The sequence below is a fragment of the Cebus imitator genome, unplaced genomic scaffold (assembly GCF_001604975.1).
Source record: "Cebus imitator isolate Cc_AM_T3 unplaced genomic scaffold, Cebus_imitator-1.0 Scaffold461, whole genome shotgun sequence".
Classification (NCBI taxonomy): domain Eukaryota; kingdom Metazoa; phylum Chordata; class Mammalia; order Primates; family Cebidae; genus Cebus; species Cebus imitator.
In genome coordinates this window covers 991496-1004634 of record NW_016107776.1, presented here as the reverse complement: position 1 = coordinate 1004634, position 13139 = coordinate 991496, and the positions used below count along the sequence as shown (strand labels likewise).

At 43.1% G+C, this 13139-nt stretch overlaps 1 protein-coding gene across 5 annotated transcripts in view; it reads right to left on the bottom strand.

Annotated features, from left to right (window-relative positions):
• Window positions 1-1442: 1442 nt before the first annotated feature.
• The window catches only part of LOC108291639 (protein HIRA), a 106383-nt gene continuing 94686 nt past the window's right edge, over window positions 1443-13139 (bottom strand). For all 5 annotated transcript variants that reach the window (XM_017512084.2, XM_017512083.2, XM_017512085.2 and 2 more), the window contains one exon: window positions 1443-2307. In XM_017512084.2, the coding sequence (XP_017367573.1) occupies window positions 2191-2307 (117 nt within the window). In that variant the 3' untranslated portion in view covers window positions 1443-2190. The remainder of the gene's footprint in view (window positions 2308-13139) is intronic.

Genomic DNA, 13139 nt, shown 5'->3' with positions numbered 1-13139 from the left:
CATCCTTCTCTGAGGAAAATGTACTCTATCTCAAGAAAAACCAACAGACTTAGGAATAGAGTCCATAGGTTATACAGCAAGTGTATGTTTAATTCTATGAGGAACTATCACTGTTTGCCAAAGTAACTATTCTGCCTACCAGCAATGCAAGAGTTCCCGTTGCTCCACATCCTCACTAATATTCATTATTGTCTTTTTAAAAAACGTAAGCCATTCAAATAGACATGTGTTGTTACTCTGTTATTTCTTTTGCTGTATGGAAGCTTTTTAGTTTGTTTAATTTGTCTACTTTTTTGTTGTATTTGCTTTTGAGTTCTTAGTCATAAATTTTTTTTTTTTTTGAGACAGTCTTGCTCTGTCAATGCATGCACACAAGCACAATGTGCTGGCTTTGTTTGGCATGTACATCCAGCCACTTGACATCCGAGGGAGGCATGGAGTGGAATGGCTGCTAGGTGGGGAAGCAGCCAGAGATCAGTGGTCAGTTACCCAGGCCTCTGATTCCAAGCCCAGGGCTCCTTCCACACACAGGGTGGTGGTGACAAAGATCAGGACCCAGGAGTGGGTGGTGCTCATCCCTCACTGTGATTCAAGATTCTGTGATTCTATCTCTTCTCCTGTAGATCAACGTCTGGACCACTTTCTAAGAAAATTGCAACTTTCCTGATAATTCTCCAGTATACTCAAGACTGTATATACTGATTTCCTTTCATGAAATTTTTCAGTCAGCTGCAGCCCTTGGTGCACAGTATGATCTGGACCTGGAGCACAGCAAGACCAGAACCAAGAACCATGACACCTCCCTTGGGAGACGATGTGTGCAAAGTGACCTACGGTGCTGCATGACCATAGAAGTGACCCCTCTATACTGTGAAATGAATTTCTGCATGGGGGGTATATTAGGGTTCTCTATAGGGACAGAATGAGTAGGATATATAGAGTTTATTAAGTATTAACTTATATGATCACAAGATCCCACAATATGCTGTCTGCAAGCTGAGGAGCAAGGAGAGCCAGTCCAAGTCCCCAAACTGAAGAACTTGGGAGTCCGATGTTCAAGGGCAGGAAGCATCCAGCACAGGAGGAAGATACAGGCTGGCAGGCTAGTCATATCTCATCTCTTCATGTTTTTCTGCCTGTTTTATATTTGCTGGCGGCTGATTAGATGGTACCCACCCGATTAAGGGTGGGTCTGCCTTCCCCAGCCCTACTGACTCAAATGTTAATCTCCTTTGGCAACACCCTCACAGACACCCAGGATCAATATTGCATCCTTCAATCCAATCAAGTCAACTCTCAGTATTAACCATGACAGGGGGGAATCAGATGACACAAAAGATGCCTTCTGGCTCTCATGTTTTGTCACTGCCTACTTCAGAAGAGAGATGCACAGTGTGGGGAGGATGAAAGTTAGAAGGAAAAGGCAATAGAAATCAGGAGGGTTTGGTATCCAATGTGTGTTCATTTATTTTACACTTACAAAAGAAATTGCCCACCCCTTTGCCCCATTCCCCCAAAACAGTCTCTTTTTACAAACATTTAAAAATTAAAACCAAATGAAGATAGACAAGTTAATTTCAGTACAATTATTTTTCAGTGTAGCTGTCATAATTAGAGTTTAAATTTCCTACAAGTGACCAATGTCCAAGTGACTTATAGGGAAATCCTGATTATCGGCCAAAGGAAATTCCATATTACAAGTTAGCAAATTCTAGTACAAAAATAGTCCGTGTGTTGGAACAGCTTTCCTTTTACATAGGTCTCAGGTCAGTCTGCTGACTGTGTAATACCTAACGCTTTCAGATTCTCTCTCACAAATGGCTCAATCATCACTGCTGAAGCAGCACAGCGCCTGCAGCAGCAGGGGCTAGTGTCCACCTTGGGGCCGTGCTGGAGACAGCAGGCCTGGGAATGCCTTGCTGGCCCCAGGGCACCTGGGCAGAGCTCCAGCCCCAGCTCCGCATAGGGGGCCTGGAGGGAGGAACGAGCTTTCCCCTCCAGAGGCAACGTCAGGCCCAGGACACAGGGCACATCTGCCCAGAGAGCTGGGCTGGCGCTGGTGCAGGACAGCACATCTCCTGCCAGTGTCTTCTTCCCCTGCAGCCTGGCCAGGTGAGAGGAGGCCCTGCGTGTCATCAGCGGCAAGAGTGTGGCCCTGCCCTTGCTGCAGCCAGGGTAGGCCGGAGCAGTTTACTTGTCCCTCAGGATGTCGAGCTGTTCCTGACACTCGGTGAAGAGGCGCTGGAATCGGATGTTCTGCCCAATGACTGGCAGCAGCTCCTTCAGCAGCTCCCTCTTCCGCAGACCCTGTGGACACAGAGTGACAGCTGAGTGCAACTGTCAGTGAGGACACCTAGATTGTGGGGACATTCCTGGCCTGGCAGAGAACCTTGTGTCTGCCCACGGAAGAGAGAAAGAACCAATTCCTCTGCAGGTGAGAAACTGTGAGAGAGCTGTGGGGCAAATGCCAGGATGAAGTGGCAGGTAGAGTGGAAGCAACCCAGTATGGGGATAAAGGAGGATGAGGCCAGTGCAGGGTCTGCTCCTCCATCTGTAGGCACAGTGACTGCTGATCTTACAGTGACTGGGAAGTGGCCTGAGCATCCAGGGCAGGATGAGAGTAGAACATCAAGACTGAGGGTCAAGTGGCTGGTCATTCAGGAGGGGCTGTTCCCTCATGCTGATGTTTGCCAGGGATTTGGGGTAAAGCCCCAGAGTAAGGATGCGCCTGAGGCCCTGTGGCCAGCTTTAGTTTTCCAGCAAGACAAATGAGGTGCCAGTATCCCCGAGGTGGTGGATGTTTGGACATTGCCCAAATTACGTTTAGTTGCCCAAACAGCCTCCACATCAGGGCACAATGGCACCACAGTCTGAAACAAGCATTGCCTAGTGGGGGTCTCTGCTGCACAGACCAAAAGAGCAGACTCCTGAGCAATACGGCTGTTCCAAAGGGAAAACTCTCAGCCAGACAACTTTAACACTGGAAGAGAAGGCCTAAGATCTTGAATTAACAGTGACAGATACACTTGCACTAAGACTAGAAGTGACAACAAAGAACAAGTGCAAATATAGGTTTGAGTAACACAGAAGTTGCTAGAGATGGGATAAACAGAATGGGTGCTGTGACGACCAAGTCTGATGGAGGAACAGCCCACGCTGAACAGGGAGGCTCTGACACCAGAGTGTCGCAGTCACAACAGAGATTGTATGGATTTGCAAAGCCTGAAATGTTTACTATCTGGTCTTTTACAGAAAAAGTTTGCCAACTCCTAAAGCAGATCATGTTTTCTGACTAAAATAATTGAGTAAAACTCATGGGTCAAAGGGGAAATTAATTCTAATTAAGTGAAATTAAAAATGACTTACAAGAGAATGGTAATAAAAACACAAAATACTCCAAAACTGATGAGACTGATGAAAAATGGGCACTTTAGAGGCATTTGGAAACAACAGCTTATACTATATTAAAGAACATGAAAGAATGAGAAACCAAGACTCCAATCTAAAGGCATCAGGGGAAAGGAAAAAAAAAAAAGACTAAAAGAAAAAAAGGGTATCATCAGAAAAAAAAAATTTTTTTTTTTATCCAACTCCATTACTCAGGAAACCTCTTCAGAGCTCCCCTTGTCTGGAGGGCCCCTGACCCCAACTCTAGGAGGCCAGAGCTTGGATCTCAGTTGTATGAACTGGAGCTGGTTACTTAATCTCTTTGTGCCCACTTTTCTTCATCTGTAACATGAGACCTTGTAACCTAACTCACTGGCTCACAAGCTCAAAACAGAGTGAGAAGAACATTCAAACACATTGCCAGGGGAGTGTAAACTGGATGTATTTTCTGGAAAGTAATTTGGCTAGATATATTCAGAAATATTCAAATCCTGTGAGCTGGTAATTCCATTACTAGAAATTTATTATTGGCACATAACCAGATATACAGACAAAAATGCAAGGAAAAAGATGTTTGTGGCACTATTATTTTAATAGCAATATTTTGGTAAACATCTTGAAAGTCCAACAATCAGAGCATGGCCACCAAAACTGTGACACATCTATTCTGATAAATGCAGCCATTATGAATTGCTATAGCAGAATGTTTGGTAACATTGAAAAATGCCCATGACTTTGTTAAATTAAAACAAAACAAAAAAACAATTCAGAACTCTTTGTGTGGTATGGCTCCAATTTTGTTTCATGAACTATATATGTCTATGGGCTTAGAAAAAAAACTAGTTGAAAATTTACTGAAAATCTTATTGCTATTGGTATAATTCTATATATATTTAAAATTGACATTTGAAAAATTTTCCCAGCATTCCTCATAAGCATGTGTTGCTTTGTAATAAGAGAAGCAAATATTTTAAAAGTAACCCAAATTAAAACTATTTGTGGAAAACTGCTTTGAAAATCATTGTGGTACACAAATGTGAGATATTATAAGTGCATATCTGGGGCTTTAGAAGCACAGACAGATTCCTGCTGAAATCAATACATTTAACTGCAAGGAAGATAAATGGGTGAGTGGGTGGCCATGCTGAGCACAGCTCCTAAGGCATGCGCTCCCCCTGCCTGCCCCGCCCCTGCAGCCCAGCAGCGACCAGTCCTGCCAGCTCTAAGCCCTGCTTGTTTTTCTGTTCCCCCTGGATCCACCACCCAGCCCTCCTTCTGGTAGGTAAGAACGAGACTGTCTGGTCTTGTCTGCTGGGTGAATCATGCCTCAGAAATAGGAAGTGGCCTCAGGGCCAGCAGGGCCTGTCTCCATAGAAGAGCTGGGACTAGCCTCATATGTGACGTCAGCTGAGTGCTGAGGGTTTCACTGCAGTTTCCGGGCTAGATGGCAGGCGTGGGTGTGGCCATGTTTCTGGGCTTCTGGGCCAGGTCCTGATGGAATGCTAAAGTGATACGACCAGGCACAGGTGAGGAGAAGGCTGCTTCTCCTGTGGTATGATTAGAGGGCATCCTTAGGTCTCTCTGGCGCTGACTCACTCTCCTCCCATCCTGAAATCACAATTATAAGAACTCCTTTGCCAGGGAAGACAACTGAAAGGAGCGGACATGGAGGCTCCTGCTGAAATGCATGTGGATCACACAGGGCAGCCCCATCTTAGTATTAGCACCAGGCTCTGGAAACAGTTGAGCTTAGGTTTGGACCCCAACTCCACTACTGCTTGGGGATGTCCCTTGGTGTCTCTGATGACAAAAGGCACTTACATATGCCAAGCATATGTCAGGTACAATTCTAAGTGACCTTCTTCTATTAACTCACAACAACCTTATTAGGAAGATACTCATAATCGCACCCATATTGCAGAGGAGGAAATTGAGGCACAGGGTGGTGAATTAACTTGCTCACGGTCTCACTGGATCAGCACTAGGATGAGTCCACACCCAGTGTGGCTCTTATGCTTTTAATAACCAGGTTTGGGAATCTTATTGGTATCAGATGGGATAATAATAGAAACTATGACTTATTAGGGGCTTACTCACTGTACTAATTGCTATATAGGAATTTTCCCAATGCGAGGATGAGGCAAGGACTATTGTTAGGTGCTCACATCACCCTGGCAGGGCAGCTAACTGTATACAAGGCCCTCTGTGAAGGGCTGGGCCTTCAGGAGATTGCTATGGCATAAGGAGTTAAAACGTGTCCATAACAACTGTGATTCATGGTAGAATCATAGCTTGATGGAGCTGGAAGAAAGCTTAAAGGTCATCTGGTTGAAACTCATTTTTACTGATGACAAGAACCAGAGTGTGTGTGGGAGGGTGGTGGGGAGGTTTATTCCCACAGAGTTTTGGGAGATTTAGCGAGATAATAACAACAGCCAGCACTTGCTGAGTTAGGGTGCTGTGTGTGCATGCCTGTTTATCTCAGTCAACCTTCCAACCAGATGAGGGAGGCACTGTTGTTATCCCAGGTTCACAGATAGGGAAACGCAGATGTTGAGAAGTTGAGCAAGTACCTTGCCCAGCAGCACACAGCTAGCAAGTGGTGGAGCGGGGATGCTTGCAGCTGGATTCCAGAGCTCGGTGCTGACCCACTGCGCTCATCCCAGTTATGGAAGGAGGTTAAAAGACCTGGGAAGAAGCTGGACTAGGTGGATAGGAAAGGGCTTTGGAGACTACAAAGTCTTGTGCAGACACAAGTAATTATTAGGAGGTAAAGGTCCCAAGAGAGGTATAAAGGGGTCAGAACTCAGGGCAAAATCAAGGAAGATCTCCAGGATGAGGTGGCATTTGCTTTGGATGTGGACCTGTGCTCCTGGGGTAGGAGTGAGGACTATCCAGAGTATGTGTAGGATGGTGGTGGGGTTTCCTCCAGCCTTTCCCCATTGGCATGGAATGGCTCAATAAGTTAGTTAATTGGCACCTTAGCCCATGTGAAGTGACTAGGACCACAGAAAGTGTTGGGCACGTAAAGCTGGGGTCCTGACTGCAAAGAACAGGATGGGTGGGGAGAACTGAGACGGGAATAAGGAGGGCACAGAAGGTTGGTAGCAGGTGGGTTGTGGGTGGCCAGACAGCCTGAGTTCAAATCTTGGTGTTCTCCCACATTCTAGTTATGAGGCCACGGGCAAGCTACTCCACAGCTCTCTGCCTCAGTTTCTTTATCTAAATAATGGGAACGATAATAATGGTATGCACTTCAGAGGCTTGTGTAAATATAACATGTTCATCTGTGTGAAATGTTTGCTGTGATGCCTGGGACAGATATTTCTGTCATTCTAATCCCAGGATGCCGATTGATACCACCATCCAGTGAAGAATGGGGTTAGAAGGAAGCAGACACATGTCTACTTCAGCCTACTTTCCTTGTAAAGCTAAATCTGGGAGAGATGAATGGCTTTGCAAAATAACACAGACTAGCCACCCCCTCTCCTCCATCCTTGGTTTTGTTTTTGCCAGTCATTAGATTTGCTTTTCAGGGAAAGGCAAGGAGAGTGGGAGGCAGAGGAGGCAGAGGCGAGTGGGCTGCCAGTCCTATCAGCCCTGCACGGGGTTGATAGACTCTTAGTGGTTTCTGAGTTACCACTCTTATTTCTGACATAACCCTTGTGCAGCTCTGTCGGAATTTCTGAAGTCTTGTTAATTAGCCTCCCCAGCCCCTTGTATACTGTGGGTTTACTCTCCATTCTTGGGGCAGACACATTATTGCAGAGAAAATGCAGATGGGGAGAAAGTCCTTTCTTCAGCAGGTTAATGGCAAAACAGAAGGATGACTGCCAGGGTGGGAGGAGGGGAGTAAGAGGGAAGAGAAACTAGCACTCTTCCGTAAGACCAGGCTTGGTGAAGATGCTGGCATGTTCCCGTTACACCAGCCCTTCAAGGAAAAGATGTAATTCCATTGTACAGAAATGGAATTACATTGTAGAAACTGGCCCAGAGCCACAGCTTGTCTGTTGATATGGAAATCCCACCCAGATCTATTCAACACGGACAGTCACCATCTTCCGCTATAGTACATGAGAGGGGTATAGCACTAAAACCAGTGTCTTTACTGGTGGTTGAAAAATAACATTTTTGCATGCACTTTATCTGAGAAACTCCATTGACTCAGAGCTGCAGACTGGGTTGACCTGACTTGGAAAAAGAACGCTCCATGGAGAGTATGGCAAATTCTGCTCATAGGCCACTATAATGCCTAAAAAGCAAATGCAGGGAAAGGTCAGTCCTGCCGCGTTTCCAGGTGGAAGGCTGCAGTTTGTTGTCATCGGCAAATCAATCTCCGTCGGGATATAACTACTTGTCATTCTGTTTCACTATTGCACATTTGCTCAGTGGCGCTCTGTCCAGGGAGGGGGAAACAGGTCAGAAGCACAAGGGACTATTTCTGGGCCCTGGCCTTTGGGTAAGCATCCTTGTCCTGTTTATACATCCTCCCTCCAGATTTGCACAACCTGACCACAGAAGCGTCACCCTACAAGCCCAGGTAAACAGAGGCAACTACATAGTCTCCAGTCAGCCAATAGCTATTGAGAAACCAAGGGAGCCCAGAAGCCTATACTAAGCAACTTTGATAAACACAGAAGAAAACAGGAGCCCAAGCCTCCTGACTTTGGGCTGCTGGAGCAAAGATGTATTCCCATCCTGGGGTGGAGGCCACCCAATGCAAGTTCTGAGTCCCTCTCCAGCATGACCCTTGGAGCAGTCACCCCTTCTGGCACCCATCCAGTTATACCACCAAGTTGAGGTGGAGAGGGCAAGAGGAAGAAGGAAGTCTCTTATTCAGCAATGAGTCTGGATGAATTAGTTCTCCCTTAGAAAACAAAACTGGAAGAAGGGGCCTGTGTCTGGACTTTTACAACACCTTCTTCAAAAATTTGGTTGGGAATAGAATGTAGAATGATGCAGGAATATAATCGTACCCTAAGGCTTCGAGGAGAGGGTTTTCTTTTTTTTTTTTTNTTAGTAGAGACAGGCTTTCACCATGTTGGTCAGGCTGGTCTCAAACTCCTGAGCTCAAGCGATCCTCCTGCCTTGTTCTCCCAAAGTGCTGTAATTAAAGGTGTGACCCACCGTGCCTGGCAAAAGTCATTTCTTGAAAAGACTAAAGGACAAATCTCTAGCAAGATTAATCAAGAAAGAGAGAGAAAGCTTAAAGAAATAATATTATAAATAAAAAAGAGGTGGGTGGTGGGGTTGAAAAGAAAATAAAAATAAAAATAATAAAATAAAAAAGAGACATGACTACAGATATAGAAGAAAAAGATATGATTACTATCAACTTTATGCTAAGAACTTTGAAAATTTAGAGAAAATGGAGAAATTCCTAGAAAAACATAATTTATCAAAACTATCTCAAAAAGAAAAAGAGTTAATTACCACAAAGAAAACATGAGGTATACTATTTTAAAACTAACATCTAAGAAACTTCCAAGGATAAGATTTTCTCTTTGTCTTTCCTCTCCTACAATTTGACTGTGGGAGTCAGTGCAGGTTCTTTTGGGATTTTTCTACTTAGAGTTCATTGAGGCTTTGTATTTGTAGATCCATGTCTTTCCTCAAATTTGGAAAATTTCAGCCAGTATTTCTTCGAATAAGCTTTCTACTCCTTTATTTCTCTTACACTTCCAGAACTTCCATTATGGATACATGGGTATACTTGGATGGTGTCTGATAAGTCCCTTAGGCTCTGTTTGCTTTTCTTCATTCTATTTTCTTTTTCTTCCTCATATTCGATAATTTCATATGATCTGTTTTCAAGTCTGCTGATTCTTCCTTTTGTCTGCTTGAGTCTGCTGTTGAACCCTTCTAGCGAACTTTTCAATTCAGTTGTTGTATTTTTAATCTCCAGATTTCTGTTTAGTTCTATTTTTGGAATTTCCATCTCCTTGTTGATACTCTCATTTTGCATTTTGTTCATATATATTTTTCCTGATTTTGTTTAGTTGTCTGTATGCTCCTTGAGCATTTTTAAAGACACTTATTTTAAAGTCTTATGTCAGCCAGTGGCACAGTGGCTCATGCATGTAATCCTAGCACTTTGGGAGGCTGAGGCAGGCAGACTGCTTGAGGCCAGGAGTTTGAGAAGAGCCTGGCTAACATGTTGGAATCTTATCTCTACTAAAATTACAAAAATTAGGCCAGGCGCAGTGGCTCAGCACTTTGGGAGGCTGAGGTGGGTGGATCTCTTGAGGTCAGGAGTTTGAGACCAGTATGGCCAACATGGTGAAACCCCATCTATACTAAAAATCCCAAATCAGCCGGGCGTCATGGCGCATGTCTATAATCCCAGCTACTCTACTGAGGCTGAGGCAAGAGAATCATTTGAACCCGCGAGGTGGAGGTTGTGGTGAGCCCAGGCAACAAGAGCAAAACTGTCTCAAAAAAAAAAAAAAAAATTAGCCAGGTGATCCACCTGCCTTGGCCTCCCAAAGTGCTAGAATTACAGGAGCCACTGTGTCCTGCTGTCCTTTTACTTTTAAGCTATTATGTTATTATATGTAATCTGGGTTTCTCAAAGCAGCATACAGCTGGTTGTTTTTAAATCTAATCTGATAATCTATGCCTTTTAATTTAGACATATTTAATGATTAATAACATATTATGGCTTAAATCTACCATCCTGACTACGTATCTGTTTTTTTGGCTTTTGAATGAATTTATTATTTCTATCATTCCATTTTGTTCATTTGTTTTTTTAACTATGATTCTTTTTACTGTTTTGGGATTTGTATGTGTATGAGTTTTGTTTTTTGGTCTTGGTGGTTGCTCTAGGGCATACAACATATAGTATATGTCTTTACTTATCATAGTTTGTTTTCAAGTATTATGTTATCACTTTGTATAATGTGTAAATGTTTAATTAATTAATTTATTTATTTATTTACGGAGACGGAGTCTCGCTCTGTTGTTCAGACTGGAGTGCAGTGGCACGATCTCAGCTCACTGCAATCTCCACCTCCCAAGCTCAAGCAATTCTCCTTCCTCAGCCTCCCAAGTGGCTGGGACCACAGGTGCAGGCCACCATGTACTGCTAATTTTTTTTTCTTTTGTATTTCAGTAAAGACAGGGTTTCACTGTGTTGCCCAGGCTGGTCTCAAACTCCTAAGCTCAGGCAATCCACCCGCCTCGGCCTCCCAAAGGGTGGGATTACAGGGGGGAGCCACTGTACTCAGCCAAAAATCTTTTAATGATATACTTTCATATCCCCACGCCTGGTCTCTGTGATACTGCTGTTGTGCCACTTCACTTCTACATATGTTATAATTACACACTACATTTTCATTATTTGGCTTAAAAAGGTAGAACTTTTTGACTTTTTTTTTTTTTTTTTTTTAAACAAGGTCTCACTCTGTTGCCCAGGCTAGAGTGCAGTGGCATGATCTCGGCTCAATGCAACCTCCACTTCTCAGGTTCAAGTGATTCTTGTGTCTTAGCCTCCTGAGTAGCTGGGATTACAGGCATGTACCACCACACCCGGCTGATTTTTGTATTTCTAGTAGAGATGGGATTTTACCATGTTGGTAAGGCTGGTCTTAAACTCTTGGCCTCAAGTGATCTGTCCACGTCAGCCTCCCAAAGTGCTGGGATTACAGGTGGGAACTACCATGCCCAGTCAGAACTTTTTAAATTCTTAACCCTTTGGAGGTGTATTTTTGTGAACTGAAGATCTACTTTTACTTAGTTACAGATAACCAGTTTTTCAAACTCCATTTATTGAATAGCCCCCATTTTCCCCAATGTATCAGTTTTGTCTTCTCTCCCATATAGCAAAGTGTGGGTCTAAATTACTCATGCTTCATGATAAACCCAAATATCTGGTAGCATAGTGAATGTCTTAACTATTCTTGGCTTTTTACTCCTCCACATAAATTGTATAATTAGCTTGTCAAGTTTCATTGAAAGCAGGCATCTAATTAGAGATGCACTGAGTCAGTAGGTCTATTTAGAAATGATTGGTGTCTTTACTGTACTGCACTTTCTCATCATTTATCCAAGTTTTAATGACTTTAAGTATATGTTTATAATTCTTAGCATATAGGCTATGCACATCCTTTGTTAGATTTATTATTACTTTATAATTCTTAAAAGAGACAATCTTGAAAGCAGCAACAGAAAAGTGACTCATGAGAGAGATTTGAAGTTTGTGAAGAACTACACCCACAATTGCTGGCTTGAAGACAGAGGAGTCATGTGGAAAGCTAAGAAGGAAATGAATTCTACTATTCCAATAACGACTTAGCTTGGAAGAGGACCCTGAACCCTAGATGAAAGCAGCCAGCCAACAGTTTGAGCAGAGAACTCAGGAACCACTGCAAAAGCATACCAGGAAAACTGAAATAAATCACAGATCCTTTGAAAGAAGTGACAGTCTGCTGCAAATTCCACAAGACAGGCGAAAAACTGGTGTTCTCTCAAAAGTGCCACCTCATGGCTGGAGGCCAACCAACTCAGGATATTACAGCAACTTAGATCAACCCTGCTCCAAGGAAGGAGAAAACAACAGCTAATTCCACTGCCTGCAACATCCTTGCTAACCAGTGGTCCTGAGTGTGTCCACATGACAACTTCACTGCTAGCATAACCAGCATTTGATAAAGCCTGCACACTAAACGTATCTACAAACAAGGACTCTCACAGAGTCTACTCCATTTCCCTGCCACCTCCACCAGAGCAGGTGCTGGTATCCACGGCTAGGAGATCTGAAGATGGATCACATCACTGGATTCTTTGCAGACATTCCCCAGCACCAGCCCAGAGCCTGGTAGCCCCGCTGGATGCCTAGACCCAGAGGGCAATAATAATCACTGCAGTCTGGCTCATAGGAATCCCCATCCCTAGAGGAAAGGGGAGTACACCAAATCAAGGGATCACCCTGTGGGACAAAATAATCTAAACAGCAGCCCCTGAGTTCCAGATTTTTCCAATGAGATAGTCTATCCAAATGAGAAGTAATCAGAAAAGTAATTCTGGTAATATGACAGAACAAGGTTCTATAATACCTCCAAAAGACCACACTAGCTCCCCAGTAATGGATCCAAACCAAGAAGAAATCTCTGAACTGCCAAATAATTCAGAAGGCTGATTATTAAGCTACTCAAGGAAATACCAAAGGTGAAAATCAACTTAAAGAAATTTTTAAAAATGTATAGGATACGGATGAAAAATGCTCCAGAGAAATCGATATCATAAAGAAGAAAACAATTAAAAACTTCTGAAAATTAAAGACACACTTAGAGAAATACAAAATGCACTGTAAAGTCTCAACAATACAATCAAACGAGTAGATGAGAGAGCTTCAGAGTTTGAAGACAAGACTGAATCAGGCAAAGACAAAGAAAAAAGAATTTTTAAAAAAACAAAGTCTCCAAGAAATCTGGGATTATGTTAAACAGCCAAACCTAAGAATAAGAATAAGTGGTATTCCTGAGGAAGAAGAGAAATCTAAAAGTTTGAAAAACATATTTGAGAGAATAGTTGAGGAAAGCTTCCCTGACCTTGCTAGAGATCTAGACATACAAACAAAAGAAGCTCAAAGAACACCTGGGAAGTTTATCACAAAATACTCATCACCCAGGTACATAGTCATCAGGTTATCTAAAGTCAAGACAAAGGAAAGAATCTTAAGAGCTGTAAGGCAAAAGCATCAGGTAACCTATAAACAAAAACCTATCAATTTTTTTTTTTTTTTTTTTTTT